At 41.8% G+C, this 21,832-nt stretch overlaps 1 protein-coding gene across 3 annotated transcripts in view; it reads right to left on the minus strand.

Moving 5' to 3' along the window:
* Window positions 1-752: 752 nt before the first annotated feature.
* The window catches only part of NAB1 (NGFI-A binding protein 1), a 44,015-nt gene continuing 22,935 nt past the window's right edge, over window positions 753-21,832 (minus strand). The window contains exons 3-9 of one of the 3 annotated variants that reach the window (XM_018570664.1): window positions 19,120-19,253; window positions 17,785-17,836; window positions 13,478-13,597; window positions 8,853-9,003; window positions 7,202-7,342; window positions 4,463-4,579; window positions 753-1,136 (exon numbers count right to left, since the gene is read on the minus strand). In XM_018570664.1, coding sequence (XP_018426166.1) covers window positions 1,048-1,136; window positions 4,463-4,579; window positions 7,202-7,342; window positions 8,853-9,003; window positions 13,478-13,597; window positions 17,785-17,836; window positions 19,120-19,253 — 804 coding nt within the window. In that variant the 3' untranslated portion in view covers window positions 753-1,047. Of the gene's footprint in view, window positions 1,137-4,462; window positions 4,589-7,201; window positions 7,343-8,852; window positions 9,004-13,477; window positions 13,598-17,784; window positions 17,837-19,119; window positions 19,254-21,832 lie in introns of all 3 variants that reach the window. The other 2 variants (XM_018570663.1, XM_018570662.1) reach the window with 2 other exon arrangements.

Here is a 21,832-nt window from a genome sequence, read left to right on the forward strand (position 1 = left end):
GTGTAAAGAAAAGCAATTAGAAGGCAGAAAATGTGGGATTTTAAGCGACCCCTAACCTTCGACTTAAGCTAAATAGTAAGGCTCATTCAAAGTAAATGTAAATAAAGGAGGACATATAAACAATTCCTGAGTAAGGCTGTGCAATTAAATGTTAAAGGAACACTAATGATTATATTGATCACTGAAGGTCACATTGGCTCCTAATTACATCATGTATGCAACCAAAATAATCCCCTTTTCCTCCTGAGTATTCACGAAGGATAATGCAAGAAACCTTTAATCTACTCAGCCAGTAATAACACAACCTGTCAGCTAGTAATAAACACAATGTTCATCATAGAATAATATGATCTAACCTATGGGTCACCCATATGGATGGTCAGAATCACAGATTCAGTCTAAACATGTTATGGTCTCCATAAAGGTAGCTTCTGAATGATACAATTTGTATATTAAAAGAGTATTTCTGTGTAGATTAAAATTCTTACAAAGAGTCCTGAAAATTGCATGTTATGTTACTTTCTTCAAGTGATACATATATCCCACAGTCCATGTCCACTACATTTTCATAGCGGCATGTGTCAGGATATATCCATTCACTCTCTGTGACTTTATTGCAAGATTAGTGTTGTACCGTTTTTTAGGTCTGTTTATCCAGTGAGAAGTTCGACTGAAGTATATAATAAATACAACACTACATTTTCAAATAAAATGAATCGTATTCACATATATTAAATAAAATACATGTTCTAACACAGTTTTACTAAAACTATTTTTTTAACCAAAAAATAAAATTAAGATCATTTTACATTCTGAAATATTGCAAACCCCCTTTATTAATTAGCGGGCTGTGCCATATAGTGAGTTTGACAGGAATGTGAATCCTCCGTTTTCAGTCCCGTTTCATTTATATGTACTTTTTTACCAGTTATACCAGTCAGTAAGCTTTGGCTTGAAATTCACGAATATATTGCTGAGGCAACAATGGTAAAATGTTTTAAGGCTTGCTCGTTTCTGTATTAATCTTCCAGTCAGTTGACTTTCCAATTATATTTCATCTTCTGGTTCAAGTTTGACAATTCTTCTTTCTATGTTGCTTAAGGCTGCTTGTGAATAATCCCTCAGCATCATGTCTGCTGGAACATAAACATAAAAATCATTTACAAATGCAGAACCTCCACTCTTTACATTATTCAGTACCATATACTGTACTCTCAAAACTGTTGGAAAGCTGTTATACCACCTCATTTTTTAGTGGAAAAACTATTCGCTGGGGAATTTTACAAACATGTAAACTGTATCTGCATTGCAGCATAAATTCTACACAAACCAACTATATGTACCTCAGACTCGTCTTATCACAGACCAGCTGTGTACCATTTTCTGGATATCCATTATAAATGATAATTCCCTATTCGTTTCAGACTCCTCTGTACAACAACAAAGACATCCCCAGTAACTGCAGCTGCCCAGCTTCATTAGTAGCAGGACGTGAATTCTAGATTTGGTGTGCAGCACCATCTACTAGTGACATCTGGTACCACAGCTCTTCCAGTCTGATATAAAAATATTCTGTGAACATATCATAAAGCGAATGTTGATCATAAAAACAAAGTCAATGACAACTTTCTTGCTATGATTTAAAAATACAAATGTATACACATATATATACTAATCTATATGGGTAACACGGTATTACCCAAAATGATCAGGACTGCTTAGTAATCTATATGGGTAATAAGGTATTACCCAGAATGATCAGGACTGTTTACTAATGTTTATGGGTAATAAAGTTTTACCCAGAATGATCAGGACTGTTTTCTCAAGAGGACCCTTCTTTAATATAAACCACCGTGTCTGAAATAGATTCATCTTATAACTATCTTTTAAACAAAACTTCTGCTGTGCCTAGTCAAATAAACTGTTTGACTGTGCTAAAAACATTGGCTATAATTTATTTTTTATGGATTAACAATAATTATATACCTTTGTGGGGTTTTTTAGTGTCAGAATATTCTGGATCACAAAGGAAGCATTGACTCATAGTTTTTATAGTAGTTCATAACCTCGCCTATGGCCATGATGTTTGGCTAAATACTGAAAGAACAAAGTCACCTATGCAAGAACTTCATTGTAGGTTTTCTGGGCTTACATATGTCAAAAAATCTGGCACTCCAGGCCATTTCATGTGGCCTCGTACCTCTCCTGCAGCTTTACATTTTAAAAATGAAGCTGGTGCTTTACAGGAAGGCTGTCAAGGTCCCCAGCAAGGTCCCGGCAGCCTTCCTGTGAATTGCGGTGCTGTTTACAGCGCTGGCAGCAAATCTCATCCTTCCTGTGGATCCATGCCGCCGACACCACACAGCCCTCCTAAGACCACACGCAGCCCAGCATAGACCCTGCACAGCCACCTGAGAGTCCACACAGACCGCCACAGGACCTGCACAGCCCACCATAGACCCCACACAGCCCACCTGAGAGTCCACACTGCCCAGCATAGACCCCGCACAGCCTACCTGAAAGTCCGCACTGCCCAGCATAGACCCCGCACAGCCACCTGACAGTCTGCACAGCCCACCAAACAACCTGCACAGCCACCTGAGAGCTCACACGGCCTTGATTAATCAGTATACACAGGTCTGGAAAACGCCACAATGCAGAGCCTGGTACCTGAAGGTCACCCCATCCATGGGCATATCCAGCGACTGGGTGAAACCAAGATCCTGTGTCATGGCTCTGGACCAGGAAAACACTCTGCAACTAACACAGTACACAAAAGTCTGGAAAGCAAAGGTCAAGTTCCAGGCTAGCTAGGAACTTTTGGCTTTTGCTAAGGATACGTTGATCCAGAAGGCTGCTTTTTTGAGACCAGCTCAAGCAGCATATTAGACACTTTGAAGAAAAAAAAACATGTACAAATTACCGAGTATGTCGATAGAAGAACAGGAAATAATAAAAATACAGTTAGAATTTTCCTTAGCAGAACCAAACCTCCTCAAGATGGCAGTATAATCTATTGCGCTAAGATTATCTACTATTCCTATGTCTGTCAATGGACGATAAATAAATCGTATATATCACCAGTATCAAAAGAGGATCAAATTAAAAAAAAGAAAACTGCATAGATAGAAATGAGGGCAAATTATTTAATTAGACATAGAATGTCATTAAGGACATGGTCTTTTTTTATCTGTCACAAAAAAGACAAACACAGGTTATGTTATGACATTTTTCATCCTATTTGTATAGATCATTGATTGCTTATGCTAAACAAGGTCTATATTTTAACTCTGTTTTGATCCATGCATTGCATTGTGAAAACCTATTTAATAGAGAAAAATATTGGAACAAAAATGGCCATGATTTGTTATGAACTATTATGTAAAAAAAAAAACAGAACCAGCGGTAAGATAATTACCAGATGATGCGGTTATAAAGTAGAGGGGGACATAAACATTAATATCATTGTAATACAAAGGTTAGCAAAGTTCAGGCAAAAGGAAAAAAAAGTGTCGAAACAGAATTTCCTTACAACTGCTCTCCTTACCCCCACCACATCCTGGTTCTAAATGTATACATATATGACATAAGCAGTTAGTGTATTGCACATGTACTATGCCACAGTATGTACATGTTTATGAAAAAATTTTCTGTGTTACATTTGTAGTATAACCAGTGTTATTTGTTATGTCCATTCAGTTCAACCTATAGAAGATTAGAAGGGCTCTAGGGGCTCTGAATGAGGCCGGGTTACTGGAAGGCTCTGAATAGGGCTGGGTGTCACTGTGAGGAGACAGGGGTTCTGGATGAGGTTTGAGGATTCAGCAGCAGACAAGGTGGCCCTGTGGCGAATGATGATTTTGGAGGGGGCTGGATGCAACTGTTGGGGACAGTGTCCCTGGAAAGGGGCAGGTGGGGGTCTCTCCAGGGGGCACTTCTGGGGCTGTGGACACTGTGGGACACTCTTGGAAATTGGGGGCATTATGGGGGGGCTGCAGCCTGTGTAACAGGCTGGGGGGCACTGTGGGAGTTTATGGGATATGAAGTGTATCTACAATGCCGTTTTGTGACGCCTAAAGTAGCAGTACCTGGTGCTGGAATGCTCAGCATTGGAGCGCAGGGCACGCGTTACCACTCTGTGGTGCTGACAACAAGGAAGGGACACTGAAGCTGTCCACATATCACCACCCAGAAGAAAACACTCTGTATGAGCAGTTGGCTCTCTACCACAAAACCTTGTCCCTGCCCTGGTGCTATTGATGGCTTTCTCAGTTCATTCAATTTGCCTGTGTTGCCTTCCAAACTCACACAATGCTAGCGTAACCAAGAAAAGTAATGATTGCATGAGTGTGAGTAAAGTGTTAGGAAGGATTGTTTTAAGATGAATGTATTTGCAGGTGAGTAAATTAAGTGTGCATCTCTCCCTTGTAAAATTGATCAAACTACAAATCTTTCTACTTACCAACAGCTGGCGTAGCATGGCTGTGATGATCGGTCATTGTCACCTGTTTTTTCTCCTTCCAACAGCCACATGCTGTGTTTTCAGAGATGGCAATGCCACGGTCATCGGTTCTGGAATCTGTGGTTTCTGGAACACACAGAGAAGGAAAAGTAAGCCATTTAGTTAAAAACAAACAAACAAACAAACACAAACTTTGTTTGCTGTCCCTTTACTTCCTATCCTCCAGGCACAACAGAAAGTGAGACAAAATATCTCCAATGTCAGGGGAAATCCCCTCTTTGACAGCCGTCACCTCAACAGATGTTCCCACTGGAAGATATTCCCTCACCTTTTGTTCAGGTGACAGCTGCAAATGTTTGGATTTCCCCTCACTTTCTGTCACAAGGACAATGATCACCAGAACAAATGAATAGAGAATCTCCTGAGCTGGCACATCAGACAGCACTAAAACCTTGATGGGTGTTTTAACCCCTCGCCACTATCCAAAACTCGGAATTCTTTAGATATACTTTCAGGTCATGCATTAGTAATAAATAAAACCTGCAGAATTTAACTATTTTTCTCCTAAGCCTAAAAACATCAGCTCCAAGTCCCATCCAATCACAACCCATATGTTGATCAGACCACATTAGGGATAACAAGCTCCACTTTGATAACAAGTCCAAAATTAGAAGGTGACCTTTGTCAACAGGTAAAGAGCAAAATGGCATGGGGCATCATAAACAATATTTTAATCACAAAAGGATTGTTTTCTAAACTTCACCTAGGTTATACTGCAAGTTTAGATGTAACAGTGCTTCCTACAACATTGACAGCCATGACGTTAATATGATTTTAATAGGCATGGGAATCCATAAACAAAAAGGATTTTGGAAATTGCACTTTGGTTACATATTTGTAAGCCCCACTCCAATCAGAGATTACACAGGGCTTAGGGCTCTCCCCACCCCAATTGTTACCAAGCACCCGCTGAGTCATATGGTCCTCGTTGTTTTTTAAGTTGAACTCGATGGACATGTGTGTTTTTTCTACCTGACTAACTATGTAACTATGGAGGGAGTTGCTTGCTCCTTCATGCCTTACTCCTACAGTAAGGTCCTCTTTAATCTGACAAGCTACTGCCTCACAGTCGCCTCCGTTGTGGATGAGGGTGGTCTCTCACAGAACCTGATGCACTGACAGGTTGGTTTAAAGCAAACGTCCTGTCTAAAGGTATCTTCAGTTTCCTACTTAAGCAAAAACATTCTTCAGTGTACCCCAGTGAAAATGGTTTGAATTTCTAAGGCCTTGTTTACCCTGACTCTGGGACTAAGCTCCAACCATCTAATACCATTCTGTCCAATGAGAACTCTCATTGCACAGAAGTTGGGTAGGTGGAGACCTTGAAGTTAGGGAAGTGAAGTTCTTGGTGGTAACAAAATGAAATCAGTTTCAAAGGGGTGAACAAGGGAGGGTTTCTTTAGATGTACTAAGAGGACCTGTTCTCGGACAGCACTTTTAAAACGTAAAATGGCTGACTCAGTGCAGTTTTAAAAGACACTGTCACCTTGCCTAATCAGGACAAAGTGACAGTAAAGGCTGTGACACACTGCAGGCGTAGCGATGCGAAGCAAAGCGAAAAAATTGCAACCTTCCACTTCGCACCGAATTAATAATTATTACAATAATTATTAAGTCTTCTGGACTGACAAGACGTGTTTGCAAACAGGCAGATACAGAAACAGGCAGCTAGTGATCACTCAGAACTGAGTGATCTGATTGGCTGGTCGCGTGTTGCCACTTTGTGATGAATTGCATCGCGCGCTGTGATTGGCTGGAGATGAACTTTTTCATCTTATGGCGCTGCACTACGCACGCTGTCGCCGGGCAGAGCGGGGGATCGGAACTCACAAGACACACTGCTCGCGAAGGGCCGCTCGCCTGTGCGCAGCTTCGCTTGCAGTGTGTCACGGCCTTGACTTTGTAAAGGCTCGTGCTTTATAACCTACAGAACCTCTTAGTTCACCTCCCCTTCTTCAGACACTGGAACCCCATTGGGAATGGTCTTGCCTTGACTTATGTAGCTGTGCCCAGACTTAACTTTTAAACACCACTGAATATTTCCTCAAACACTGATTTAACCTTTGCACCGCCATGTTTTGGATTCTGTTCTCTCATGAAGAGCGTACATGTCTACCTTCTCCAGCCTCACATTTTTCTATACTATATTTGTAACTAGCTTTGGCTGCTTAGCTACCCCCGGTCCAGAATATGCCAGACAACCTGCTAAATGTTGAGAGGAAGAGAATTGTTCATCCCATGGGATCTTTATGCCTTATAGGTTTGGAATCCCATTTGGATTCCATAAAATGGATCTGTATGACCTGAATCTGTTATGTAGGTGTCAGTTAGCAGCTTCAGTGAGGACCAGTCTATCTCTGATGCAACATATTTAAGCAGGAAGGTCAGCCTCAAGGGGACAGGTGTGGAGTACTCCAAATGGGAAATTTAGTAACATGAACATTTTGCATATTAAATCAATTTAAGATGTACCACATAAAATAGTGTAGTAAGAACAAAACATCAGCGAACAGCATGCAGAGCTGGTCTCCATAGGTTGCTATGGTGATTATTATGCCCCCTGGCTCTGAGCTGGAAGCGAAAGTGTTATTGAAAAATGTATTAAACAAGAAGCTGCTGAGATTCCAGTCTTGAACTAGTAATCCCAAATACATTATCTAGTGAAAAGCTGGTGCTTACTTGAAGCCTGAGAGTTTGTCTCATGGTTGGAGGAGAGATTACAATGTTTGTTACAAGGCTGCTTTCCCATGTTCTGTTCTTCTGACAATATCTGCTGTAGCTGATAATCTTGTGACACTCTGAGGTTTAGCGGCTTCTCAACTGGGATAAAATGACATAAAAAGGAATAATGCATTGTTTTTTTAACTACAGATATGAAAGCTCATTATTAACCCTATGTGATTGTCTGACAGTGAACAGATACATTTAAAGGAGAACTATGGGGTCAGTGTTTTTCCCCATAGTTCTCCTTAGGGTAACGGGAGGACACAAACTAGCGTCCTCCCATTACGCTAAGCTCAGTATACCACAAGCTAGAGCTCGCGGTATACTGAGACGCCGCACCTGGAGCGGATCCCGACGTAGATGACGGGATCCGCCCAGCTGCGTGAGTGACAGCTTCCCCCGCCCCCTCCGCCAGTCAGCGCTGGCAGATCGGAGCGGGGAGAGGGGAATCCAGCCCCTCCCCCTGTTACGGCAGAGAGCCGTGACAGGATCGAGAGGTGAGGGAACCCGGTATGTGTTCCCTCACCTCCCGATCTACTGAGCCGACCTGTGACAGTCTCATTGTCACAGGTCGGCTTAGAACTATGAGGTGAGTGGAAATCACTCATCTCATAGTTCTCCTTTAAGGCTTTAACACACTGCACGTGAAGCAACGGGGAGCAGTGGTACGCAGACCTTCGTGTGCAGTGTGTCATGTCTTTTTCACTCCGGCATGTCAGCTTGCAAGAGCTCGCATTGCTGAGCATGGCGAGATGAATAAATTTATCTTCAGCCAATTGGCTCACGCGTAAAGTCCATTCGGTTGTTACGCGCGAGCCGATTGGCTGAAGATATAGTCATTCATCTGGCGGCGCTCAGCTCACACACTGCATACAAACCTTCGCACCTGGCGTCTTTGCACGGCTCCGCATGCAGTGTGTCACGGGCTTTACAAATAGTCTACAAAAGGACACTGACTATTGTGACCATGGAAATGACAGGCAAAGGATAAATTGAGGAACTACATATAAAAGAAATCAGCTGGGTATAGAAACCATGTAACAGGTATCTCAACCCACCAAAACAAATTGTGTACAAACACATTGAAATATAGAACACTGAAATATTAGTCTGTGATATGATAGACTTGCTGAGGAAGCCATCATTATTTTTTTTTGCTGTCTGATCTCTTGGGGAGATTTCCCTTCACTTCCTGTCTTGGAGACACAACAGAAAGTGAGAGGAAATCTCCCTATAGTGAGAGAAATTGCCATCTTAGAAAGTCGTGATCAGGACTTTCAACCCATTGGAAGATTTCCCCTTACCTCTGGCTCTCATGATAACTATAAAATGTAGGATTTCATCTTACTTTCTGTTTTAGTGACAACAGTCACCAAGTAAACAGAGGTGTGTATCTACCCAGCAGGGACACAGACCGCAATAAAAACTTGGCAGAGAGTCACCTTCCCTACCCTTTCCTACTCTTTCCAAGACTAAAATAAAAGGTTTTGCATTTACATGCTGTGCACTTCAAAGCTATAAGGGCATGATAAGAAACTAACTAGCGTTGTGACTGATACTAAAACTTAAGTAATACATTATACAAATGCAGCTTTCCGTTTATTACCTTGTCCATCAGAACTGTCTGAAAACATGAAACTGGAACTGGTATCTTCTGGACTCTGTCTGAAAAGGCCTTTTTGTGGATTTAGCATGATCTCACACCCTGAGTTATGAAAAATCTTCATTTGGGCTGCCATCACTTTTTCAATTTGAACCTACAATGAATGGGGTTTATAGTAAGTAATACATTATAAGATACATCAAACTCGCATAAAGCTATAGCCATCCATGACAGAATGCACACCCCCATGCAAGACTCGACATTCCACAATTGTAGTATCAGGGTTCACAGAGTTACACACACCCCCACGTCCCTACTGCAGATACAACAATTCTCCCAACCCCTAGTTTCAGCATGTATAGTCCCCAATCCACATGTGCCAAGAACCCCAGTTACAGATTTACAATAGGTTTTAGCTGCTTAAAATTGGCACTGCTACTTTTGGGTGAGTCCCAGCACAGAAATCTTTGTCACCAGTTTAAAAGTGCAAGTTCATCACTGATATATACTTGGCACGAATACTTTAATCTGCTGTATAATTTTGGCAAGAATATACCACACCTGGAAAAAATTAATAATCATAGCCAGGAAACCAAAACAAAGGGCTTCCTGCAAAAAACGTCTGCCTGACATATAGCCGTGTGGATGCTGTTTGCATAGGTGGAGCAGACCAGTATACTGGTCAGTGCCATCTAGGGGTGCTACTGCCAAGCAGTAGAGGAGTTAAAGTGTATGTCAAGCCAAAGCCTTTTTTTTAAGTTTAGGAATTAGTGGGGAATTTAACACCTGTTATATTTTTAATGCTCTCCAAGGCTCCAAAAGAGATTTACCTTGATGTCCTGCCCAGCTGACAGTGAATCCACCGGGCATGAAGTGAGGACAATCTCCAACAGGGACACAGACAGAAAAACAAAACCTGACAGTAGTTCCAGGCATTCCCTACTCTACTCTACTCTAGTATTTTTATTTCTGTCTGTTTTAGTGTTGGAGATTTTCTCTTCTCTTCCTGTCTGGTAAAACATTGGCAGAAGTGGGAAGGGAAATCTCACTAATGGAGCCACAGATAGTAGTAAAAAACAGATAGGGGTTCCCATCCTTCCCCACTCTATCCATGGCTAAAATAAAAAGTTTTAGGTTGCCATACACTTAAAAGAGAATATATATTTTTTAGTGATTTTTAACATACACGTGTTATGGTATAAATCTCATTAATGTTTTCACATTTACACTTTTTATTTAGATATGTACATGGACAGACATATTTGTTCATTACATACTCATGCTCAGCTTACTGTTTTGCAGTACTACACAATAGTTGTAGTGTACTATTCTCTTGCAATGTAAGTCAATGAGTTGGCTTACTCACTGAAAACAATCCATTCCCTGTGTGGTTGATGCCTTATCTCAGTTATAAAGTAGAGAGGCTGAAGGAGGCTGAGGAGTAAAACGGTTTTCACTACGTTAAAAAAGACAGTTCAGAGAGCTCAGTAGCTGAAACTTAAAGCTGAACTATGGACAATTAAATACACAGCTGAGATACATATACAGAGTGTTCTTACCTGAGATTTTCTAATACATTTATAGAAGAACTATGGGGTCAGGGCTTTTCCACACAGTTCTCCTAAGGGTAACGGGAGAACACAAATTAGCGTCCTTTGTCACCCAAAGACGCCGCAGCAGGAATGGATACCGACATTAATGTCTGGATCCACCCAGCTGCGTGAGTGACAGGCAGCCTCCCCCGTCCGTTCCGCCAGTCCGCGCTGCAGGATCGGAGGGGGGGGGGGGGGAAGTTCTCCTTTAAAGTGCATTTCCACTTTTGCAGCCAGATGGGGAGAACACAAAGTTTTTCTCTAAACTGAATTTCCCTACACAATGCAAGAAGGATAGGGAGGCTAATATTTACAATAAATAACCCTGTCGGTACTGTGATGGCAAATCTTATCAGTTGTAAACTAGATTTTAACACTGTGTTAAACAACTAGAAGCATTGTATGTTAATGAGAGGAAGCTCAGAGTGCCCTTGGTTTTTCTATGGACAGTCAGCGTTTCCTATCACTTTGAAATTGTACAGAAAAGCATGCAGTCTGTCCAAAGGCCTGCTTAACAGAGTTATCTAAAAGGCAAGAAATATAACATTTTATTTTTAGGTAAGCTGTGTGAATAGGAAACACTTAACAGACATATAGTGAGGTTTTCTCAAAATATATAATTAAGTGGAAATATACTTTATGCAATATACCAAGGATACCTTCCTCTCCCCTAGTGTGTGACTGGACAGTATAAGAATAACAGTAGGCTGATAAGATATGTTGAAGCTGAACTCCAGCCCTACTTTCAGTCTTGCACAGTTAAAAAGCCACCTCTCCTGTACTGAAATAGTCTATACTCTGATTTCACTGCACACTGCGAGCTTCTCAAAACATGCACTAGAACAGGGGTCTCAAACCTCCGGCCCTCCAACTGTGGTGGAACTACAAATCCCATGAGGCATTGCAAGATTCTCACAGCCACAGACATGACTCCCGAAGAGAGATGCATCATGGGATTTGTAGTTTCACCACAGCTGGAGGGCCGTAGGTTTGAGACCCCTGCACTAGAAGCTGCAGCAAGTCAGATAGAGGCTGCTTTGTTTTCTTGCTGGAGGATGTCCCTGGTCCCTTACTGTCCTTAGCACATCCCTTTCAGTCACTGGGTGGATTTCTGTTCTTTCATTAACTGAGACTCAGCATTACTAAGGGCAGTCTAGAAGCAAATGCAGGAACTCCTTCAAATGGACATTTTGGTATTTGCATAACTCATTCTAAGAACGAGTCCTCTAATTGCATTCATTGGTCTCCCCCCCGCACACTGCTATGTGCATTTTTCTAGCAAACATTTACATAAAAACACGGATTCTTGGCTTGCATATATTGCAATACATGTTGAACCATTACCTTTGGCATAATCTGCCCCAATTAATTCTTTTTAAGCATACAGTCCATAAGAGCACTGATCAAAGGGGAGCATGTTTGGCCCCTGGAAGGCACCACAATTAAAGCATATTGGACCTCTCCACTGTTGGTTTGGCACATCTGGTGGTTGTACTTGCTTTGAATCACTTTTGGTAGGGATGCACCGATACTAGTATCGGTGCCCATGCCGAGTATTTGGGCGAGTACTCGTATGCTCCAACTCATAGGCAATGCTCCAATGCCTAGCCCGATACTTCCGGTATCAGGAAGCCGGGCAGTGCTTCATTACACCCTGCCCAGCTTCCTGATACCGGAAGTGACGAGAGAGAATGGAGCCGGCTTCCCGGCCAGTCAGAAAGCCGGGCAGTGTGTAATGACACGCTGCCCGGCTTCCTGATTGGATGGAAACTGGCCAATCAGTAAGCCAGGCGCCGTGTAATGACGTGGCATCCGGCTTTCTGATTGGTCGGGAAGCCAGCTTCATGTTCCCTCATCACCTCATGACGAGGGAGCATGGAGCCGGCTTCCCAGCCAATCAGGAAGCCGGGCGCCGCATCATTATACAGTGCCCGGCCTCCTGATTGGACAGAAAGCCGCCTCCATGCTTTCTCGTTACCTAGTGACGAGAAAACATGGGGGCAGCTTCCTTGCTAACCGGAAGCCGGGTGGCGAGTCTTTACGCGCTGCCCGGCTTCCTGGCTAATCAGGAAACCAGGGAGAGTCATTACATGTCGACTGGCTTCCTCAATGGGACTTCCGGTACTCGGTGTCGGCGAGCACCGGAAAAAAAATATCGGGACTCGTACTCGATACCAAAATACTGGTATCGGTGCAAAACTAACTTTTGGGGTACCTGCCAAAGGGCAGCCTTATTCCACATGAGCAGCCTTACTAGAGGGAGTCAGCTTAGTGCCTCTTTGATATATCTTTATGGAGCCCACTGCTTTCATCAGGACTGAGGGCTCTTCAGAGGTATACTGAGGCACAGTGCTGCGATGTTTTCAGGAAGCTCTGCACAGCACACTGCCAGCCCCTCCCACCAGCCATGATCTGCCTGTATTGCATTGAGAAGCACAGAAACCTATGTGTAAAATAAGGCATGAAAACTGAAAGGTTGCATTTAAAAATGTCATTAGCTTGTTGATAATGAGTGGGAAGGAGAAAAGAAGAAAAGCAAAAACATAAGCAGAATAACCTCCAGCTTTAAAGGAGAACTATGAGGTGAGTGCTTTTCACTCACCTCATAGTTCTAGCCGACCTGTGACATACTGGCGTTCGCTCACCTCTCGATCCGGCGTTCGCTCACCTCTCGACGGGGGAGGGGGCGGGTACAGCTGGCTCTGCCTCTAGATAGGCAGAGCCAGCTGTCAGTCACGCAGCTGGGTGGATCCAGACATAATTGTCGGGATCAGCTGCGGCGTCTCAGTATACCGCGAGCAGCAGCTTGCGGTATACTGCGGCGTCTCAGTATACCGCGAGCTACAACTCGCGGTATACTGGGCCTAGGGTGAAGGGAGGACGCTAGTTTGTGTCCTCCCGTTACCCTAAGGAGAACTATGGGGAAAAGCCTTATCCCCATAGTTCTGCTTTAACTATCTTTACTGTAACAAGAAACGGGTACAAAAAACATACAATTAGTGCAGCACAAATAACCTTATAACTTTACTTGCTCACCTGCACTTTATGAATTAGGGATTCCTCTCCTTTAGCTTTGGCCATCACAAGCTGCTCTTTTAAAGATTTCATTTGCTGGTGAAGCACTGCAAGAGTTTCCTGATGATCCACAAAGCTGTCCTGTAGACAGTAATGCACCACTTTACTTGCTGCATAAAGATTTCAAGCAGTTCACAATTAATTATATGATTTTAAAAGAGTACTGCTCCATGCACATCTGTTTTTTCAGGCGTATTCAGGCTTGAGAGTTTTTGTTTTAGCCAATGAAAAGCTAGGAACTAGGAGAAGGAGATGGTTGTTTAGCCCCGAAAAACTTCTTTTCAGGTATCAGCGGGCATTTTTTAAGCACTTCCATTAAAGTCTATGAGGCCAAAAATGCCTCATGCTGCAAAAGTACCGTAGCTCATGTACCTTTTTGAGCTCCAGGCTCCTGAGTGTTCATATGTGAACAGGCACAATCTACTGCATGGGGTTTTGGAGCGTTGACGTTTAAGCTATGAATTGGTCAGGTGTGACCTGCTCAAGGAAGTGGTTCTGTGTACGTTTAATTTCTTCAGATATTATGATCAGGACTCCAAACAAAAATATGTTCTCTCTTTTTTTAGCCAGGTATGAAATAAAATATTGTTAATATGAATCTTTTTTGCCAGGTACAGGATACATTATTAATATTAATTATAATAAAATATTATTGTTTTGTAAACTCCATTTGCAAAACATGGTGGAGCTTTAGACATATTTTCAATGTATATCTCTATCTCTTTGCCCAAAAAAACAAAACCCTGCTATTTGCAAAACTCAATAGCTTGAGCTGAAATTCACACACAAGCAAGTCAGAGTCAGCCATACACTGTATTTTTTACAAGATACCACAAAAAACATAAGGGTGGTAAGATTTCTTCATCCATGCTGTTTAGTGTGGACGGGGAAATCTTCCCTGTCGGTCCATTTTATTCTGACAGCCAGCACTTGCATCTGTCAGAATCCATAAATGCTGACTGCAGCTGGTTTGTTTCACTCACTGTTCGCCAAACAATTTTTATCCTGGTTCCTTTAATAAAAAGTTGATTGAACAATCAACTTTTCTCGAATGGAGGGGTGCCAACACCCCTTAAGTAGAGTGAAAAGGGGATGGAGTTTTATACAAAGTTTTTTTATTGCTTCCTGTATCTTCTTGTCCCACTGACACCCATTCCCTTTATTTCTTGTTCTGGGGTTACAGAGACAGAAAATTAGGCAAATATTCTCAGCTAAGACACAGACCAAAATGAAAATCAGATAGAAATGTTAACTCCTTCCCACTCCATGTAAAACTAAAAAAAATGGATAGCGTCAGGCCCTATATAACATACCCTTTAGATGTGCCATTTATTTCATGTATTTCATCCTTTCTAACACCTTGTACAAGGAAGCTGTCCATCTAGTTAACTTCCTCTTGTTACCAGTAATTTATTTTTCTGAAATCTCAGCCCGTGAAAACGCAGGTTAGTGTGTTCCGTGGTTCAAATACCATACTTTTTCTAAACCTGCAGCAGGTTTGTCTACACACACTGGACCATAAGAGGAGCAGGTTTCAAAAAACAATAGCATGTAACCAGAGGTTGTATCCAGGGGTGTAACTTCAAATCATGGGGCATGTGGCAGTGCATGGGAGTGCCACTGCGTTATCTCCATTCCTGTGTCCAGAATCTGAGTGGCCAGCGCATGCTGATGGCACAGGTGTGCACAGCCTTTAAATTAAAGTTTTTGGGAAGGGTTCAAGACTCCACCTGGGAGACAGAAAAGCTCCACCCAGGAGTCAGAGTGGAGTCCAGTGCAGCAGGGTGCTGCGGATTGGGAAGAACCCCCAGTGTGCAGGTTAGCACACGACTGAGGCTGTCTGGAGGAACAGACAGTGGGCTGAGGCCGGAGCAGCAAATGCAAAGCCAGGAGGCTGGATGGGCATGTGCTGCCATGAGATGTTAAAGAACCCCTGCGAGGGTAATTGTTCTGTTTTGAGAACTTTCACTTAATAAAAGTGGGCAAGGAAGCCCTTGAATGAAGATTGCAGCGAGTGGATGCGTCCTTAATGCGCTACCATTGGAAGCTAAATCTCACAGGCACCATAGCAAAACTTTGGGGCCCACTGGCTTACCCTCTCTGTAGCGACTGGCAGTGCCAACTGTGACAATGTGTGTCATTGATCTTAACATGAAGTATGGATCAAGGACAAGCAGTAGGATAGTGGTCTGTATAGTCAGCACCCTACTAAGGAGCAGTCCTGGTAAAAGTTATAGTAGCATTAATTATAACCACAATGATATTTTACATTATGATAAAATGATTATTGATCTTGCACACACTTCCTCTTCAACCCAAATACAACCCTCTTTAAACTCTAGCTTCATTAAACTTTTGTGTAGAATTACAAACGTCGACCCTCCTATATGGTTTTAACAGTGGGGACACTCTGGGATTTGTGGCTGCATTGGGCATACAGAGTTAATTTCAGTCTGTAGCAGAGGTTCAGGGGACAATAAATTTATATTGCTAAGATAGATAAGCAAATACTCCTTACTGCACAGAGGGGGATCTGTGACTAGATGATCCTGAGATCTGGAAACTTCACAGTTTAAAGGAGAACTATGGGGTCAGGGCTTTTCCCCATAGTTCTCCTTAGGGTAACGGGAGGACACAAACTAGTACTGAGATGCCGCAGCCGGAGCGGATACCGACATCGATGTCGAGATCCGCCCAGCTGCGTGAGTGACAGCTGGATCTGCCTATCTAGAGGCAGAGCCAGCTGTACCCGCCCCCTCCCCCATCCGTTCCGCCAGTCAGCGCTGGCAGATCGAAGCGGGGAGGGGGGAATCCAGCCCCTCCCCTGTCACGGCAGAGAGCCGTGACAGGATCGAGAGGTGAGTGAACGCCGGTATCTGTTCGCTCACCTCCCGATCTACTGAGCCGACCTGTGACAGTCTCATTGTCACAGGTCGGCTAGAACTATGAGGTGAGTGGAAATCACTCATCTCATAGTTCTACTTTAATATACCCAATAAGCTCCCCTAGTGGGGTCCTTTCCTACCCAAGGCCCTATAGCAGCCACATGAGCTTCTGTGGCTATATTATGCCACTGGTTGTATTCTAGGCTACACTGGATTTGATAAAACCTTTAGAAAATGCTAATTGATTGGATTTCTCTCAAATTAATACTTTTAGGGTAACAGATCTGGAAGAAATTAATCTTTGGCGGCAGCTGCTGTTTATTCCAACACTGTAAACATATGTAATGGGGATACATCTGGTAATTCTTCAAGCTTTTTGCACTGTCCCATAGCACTCTGGAAAAGGCAATCCGGCTGATCCCTAACATTTTTGGGATGCTAAACAGATTTGTATTATTAAAGCAACATGGGAGGTGGCAGCTAAACATTTAAGTTCTCTGATGGTGTGGAGGTGAAATATAAACTTCTGGTTATGTTGAGAGAGCTTCTCCAGTGCCATACATTCAATCTCACTTTCTTAGAATGCCCTACAGGCCTTTAACCTTTAGACGGGTCATTGTCCCCCAACCTGACAAAAAACAGATGGATTAGGCAATTATGATCTCATGTCCATTGGTGCCTTTATAGTAGCAAGTGCGTTTCACTTGCTACTCTTTCTCCTTCTATTTGTTACTCATTCTAAAGGCTACATTTCTTTTAGTTGTGTTATTTTATGTGGGTTTGCATCAAGCTATTGATTAAGGAATGCTACCTCTTTCTGCTCTTTAATATGTGATCCTGATTCTGGCATTATAACTCTTCTCGTGTAGAATCATGGTTTTGGCACAGGACACAAGATACTGCAATTACAAATAGTATCTCCCAAATATTGGTTCTAGCTCTAAACATGTTAGAAAGCTGCAACTACCTTATAATAATCATAATAAATAAGAATAATTGTGAACAATTTAAAAAAGGTTATATAAATGATACAATCAACTATATTTATGCAAAGTGCAGAATGCATCAGTTGATCCAACAAAAGCAAATTCAACCATGGGCCTTGTTGAGGGACTTCACTGCTCTTCACTACTGAAGACTCTGATGTGTGTAGTAAAAGCTTAAAATAGATTCTATTTTCAGTGTCTTTTCATGTTATTGTGTTCGATATAATTAGTCATTTTGATTTAACTTATCTGCATGATCTAAAGATTAAAACAAAAGTAAGTATAGTAAGAATGAAAAAATGCGAATGCTCCCTGTTAGAAGAAAGAAAAGATCAATGCAACCCACACAATGATGATCAAATATCTAAAAAGGTAGACTACAAAAATGACACATTACCTCAGTTTTAATCCTCTTAGGTGACAGCTCATCTCTATCTTCATATTTGGACCTGGAATTAATGCAAATTGAAAACTGGTAGGTGTTCATATTACAGCCTTTTTGTAAATCTAAAGTAGATTGAACAAAGATTGTACAGTAAAAATGTAACATGTATTGTGAGCTTTTAAGTGGAAGTAAAGGGAAAATAATAATAATATTTTTTTAAAGTGTCCCCAGGACCTTATAGCTATAATGTGCTAGTATGTGCAGCATATTAGCATGTATTATATTAGCACAATATGGCAGACTTACCTCCCCACAACCATCCACTCCAGCGTTGCAATCTCAACACTCCCCTCTCTCGTTGGCACTTTGCCCCGGTCTTCTTCCAAGAATGGAGTTTTCAGCCACTTGATTGTTCTTTGCCCTCAGATTTGTGGCTATCCATGTGTCCATTTTTATAAAGGAAGAGCATCCATAAGTATATTTGGGTACTTATAAATATGGTTAGAAGGAAACTCCACCCATCCCTCAAATTAGGTTTTTATTACTGAAATTAGAGGATAGGTTGTGCACAAGCGAGATAACCTTTCATAATTGGTAAGAAGAAACTGCTAAAAGATTTTGATCTGATCATTGAAAGAGGCTACATTATGCACAATGCACAGTATAGCAAACTTTATGAATGAATAGGTATGCTGGTATTGCATGTTTACTGTCCGTGTCTAATACCAGATGAAACAACTGGCAAGGAAACTCCAAACAAGTTCTCCCCCTGAGAGCAGCTGGCCATGGTCCTCTGCTGACATTTGAAATTGTACAAAAACACGGCAATTGTCATCATCAAGTCATCATCTATTGCCTATTGGTACTTTAAAGAAGAACTCCAGGCAATCTAAACATTAACCCTTGCAGTGGGGCCAGCCCCATACTGCAAGGGTTAACTGCTTGCTTTGGTCTAGTGGCAAAAATAAAGAAAATATACGTATCTGAGCCTCGGTCCTGTTTGGCATCTAGACTGGTGTCCCCTGCAGCCTGGTCTCCTCCAGACTCCAGCAGTCTAAGGACCTGGCAACTGCATTAGACGTGAGGATGCCAAGGGACATTCCACCACCAGAGAAGGGAGGAGAGAGGTGAGCAGTCACCTCTGCAGGACTGAGGATGCTGTCAATTTGCATTACCAGATAGAGACCATTCCTTTTGGTGGACCTATTCGCTATGTGTGGTTTGTTAAATGTTGTAGTATATAGCCTACACATTGGAGCTGTATACTGTATATTGTTAATAATGTCTATAAAAACTCATTGTTTGGCAGGGGGGGGCAACTTTGTAAGACATTCATTTCATTCTTACTTTGTAGTTCTGTAAGTATATTTGTATGTGACTTCCCTGGAGATTTGTCTTGCCAGCGTGAAAAGCTCATCTCTTCTAGTCAGCAAAGCGTTGTCCTTCATGCAAAGTTGGGCAGCAGCTTCATTTACTGTTAGCTGTAACACACAAGAAGAGAGTTTCAATGTGGAGACATTGCAGTACATATTTAAAGTGTATGTTACCCTAATTTATTTTTCTGTGTGGGTCTAATAATATCGGTTTCACATACTGCATTATAATTACCTGGAAGTTCTGCCAATCCCCTTCCTTCCTTGCTCTAAACTAACCATGCAAAGCATGGAAACAGATCTGTGCTTGCATGGTCAGTTTGCATGCCAGGGCTTACAGTTTAGAGGTACAGGACGACGTGCAGACACACAATGTGCCTGTATCTTCTGTAGTCCGTTCAACCACCACGCCCCCCACCCACCTCTGCCCTGTTGATTGACATTGGCTACTGCAATCTGACCATTATTATTATTATTATTACATAGTATTTATATAGCGCCAACAGTTTGCGCAGCGCTTTACAATATAAGGAAGACATAACAGTTACAATACAATTCAAGACAAGATGGTAAGGAGGGCCCTGCCCCTGAGGGCTTACAATCTAAAAGAGGAGGGGGAAATGATACATGAGGTAGCTGTGGGAATGAATTATGTGAGAATGTGAAGGTTCAGTGTTTAGGTTTACACCCTAAATATGGGTGTAACATAAAACATGGTAAGAAAGGTAATCCTAGCCTTTATTGATTTTACCAGATGTGCAGCGCTAATCATATAAGCAACCAGTGTGTGAAATAAACTACGTGATAGCCTAAATCCCTGTATGTGTCTAATATTTAACTACTAATTATCCAACCGTGGTTGGTTGTGAGCAAATGGTTAACCTCAATGTGTCTAAATCACTCTATAATTCAGGGCTATCTCATGCCCAGACAACATGTGTCAAACAGATGTGAATCGTGATCAATAAAACTTGATATATAAGTTAATAAACCCCTGTTAATGGATAAGTGAAAAAATACATAACTTAATTATGCATCCGTAATCCCAATATCCCTTTACTTAATAATAATGAAACACCGTGAATAGTCCGTCTGTTAATATGACAATCTTTGTGCAACCAAAAAAAAATTATAATAATAATTTCTCCAATCTGTGCGCTGATTGTGAAGCCTCCGATCACGGGGGTTCTGTGAAAAGTTGTTGGCGATTTGGGCAAGTGCCACAAGTCTCCCCTCAAAGTGCCACAAATCGCTTATGTAATCTCTCACGGAGCTGCAGCATCCTCACTGTATCTTGTAACCTTTTTATTGGATTTAAATAAATATCTTTGGAAATACAACACAATGAGGAGCTTTTTCTTTACATGAGTTTGGAGGCACGTCACGCTTTGGATATCGATCAGAACAAGATACAGCGAGGACGCTGCAGCTCCGTGAAATATTACATAAGCGCTTTTTGGCTGCTTATCACAGCCATCGAAGTACGGTGAGTGCGCACTTTGAGGGGAGACTTGTGGCACTTGCCCAAATCCCCAACAACTTTTCACAGAACCCCCGTGATCGGAGGCTTCACAATCAGCGCACAGATTGGAGAAATTATTATTATTATTTTTTTTGTTGTTGTTGCACAAAGATTGTCATATTAACACACGGACTATTCACGGTGTTTCATTATTATTAAGTAAAGGGATATTGGGATTACGGATGCATAATTAAGTTAGGTATTTTTTCACTTATCCATCAACAGAGGTTTATTAACTTATATATCAAGTTTTATTGATCACGATTCACATCTGTTTGACACATGTTGTCTGGGCATGAGATAGCCCTGAATTATAGAGTGATTTAGACACATTGAGGTTGACCATTTGCTCACAACCAACCACGGTTGGATAATTAGTAGTTAAATATTAGACACATACAGGGATTTAGGCGTAGTTTATTTCACACACTGGTTGCTTCTATGATTAGCGCTGCACATCTGGTAAAATCAACGATTGGACTTAGTTGTCTATTGCGCAGCAGCTCTTCCATCACTATTTCTTTATCACTTTAAGTTCACTTATTTAGCGCAGAAATAAATACATAATCCTAGCCTTTAACCCCTTCATCTCCTCCTCCCTCCGTTTATGACCTGCGCATGAATGATGCATTGTATCTACTGAACCTTTACTAAGCATCATATTTTAACTACCTTAGTACCAGCATGTTGCCTCATTTCCAAACAATTGTGGCAGAAAATGGGATCACTTTTGGGTGTCTAATTTCCCAAAAGGGATCATTTTGGGTGTGCCCACAAAGCTAAAACGTGAACAATAGCCTGGTAATGACACAATATATATAGGCTAGTATTTAAGTGTTTCAGGGGAAAAGGCAAAGAAGAAATTTGTCCGGGTTGATGAAAGTAAACTAAGGGTTAATAAGGGGTTACAGAGGAACACATTTCATTAAAAAAAACAAAACACTTTTTTTACATTTCAGGTTGCTGAGATCATATGCAGAATAAAGACCGTCCTGTTGATCTACATACAGTATGAATAAAACAGAGTATATACAATAGTAACAATGTTTCTTTGTATCTCTCTATTTTGCATCTAAACAATGTTACTAAATAGTGTCAGATGGTCTGTCTTTGGACAGCTCCAGATTCTACAGCTGCTGCATTTACAGAGGAACTTCCTGAGATT

This window comes from Nanorana parkeri, unplaced genomic scaffold (assembly GCF_000935625.1).
Source record: "Nanorana parkeri isolate BGI_ZX_2015 unplaced genomic scaffold, ASM93562v1 scaffold1569, whole genome shotgun sequence".
In the NCBI taxonomy this organism is placed as follows: Eukaryota; Metazoa; Chordata; class Amphibia; order Anura; family Dicroglossidae; genus Nanorana; species Nanorana parkeri.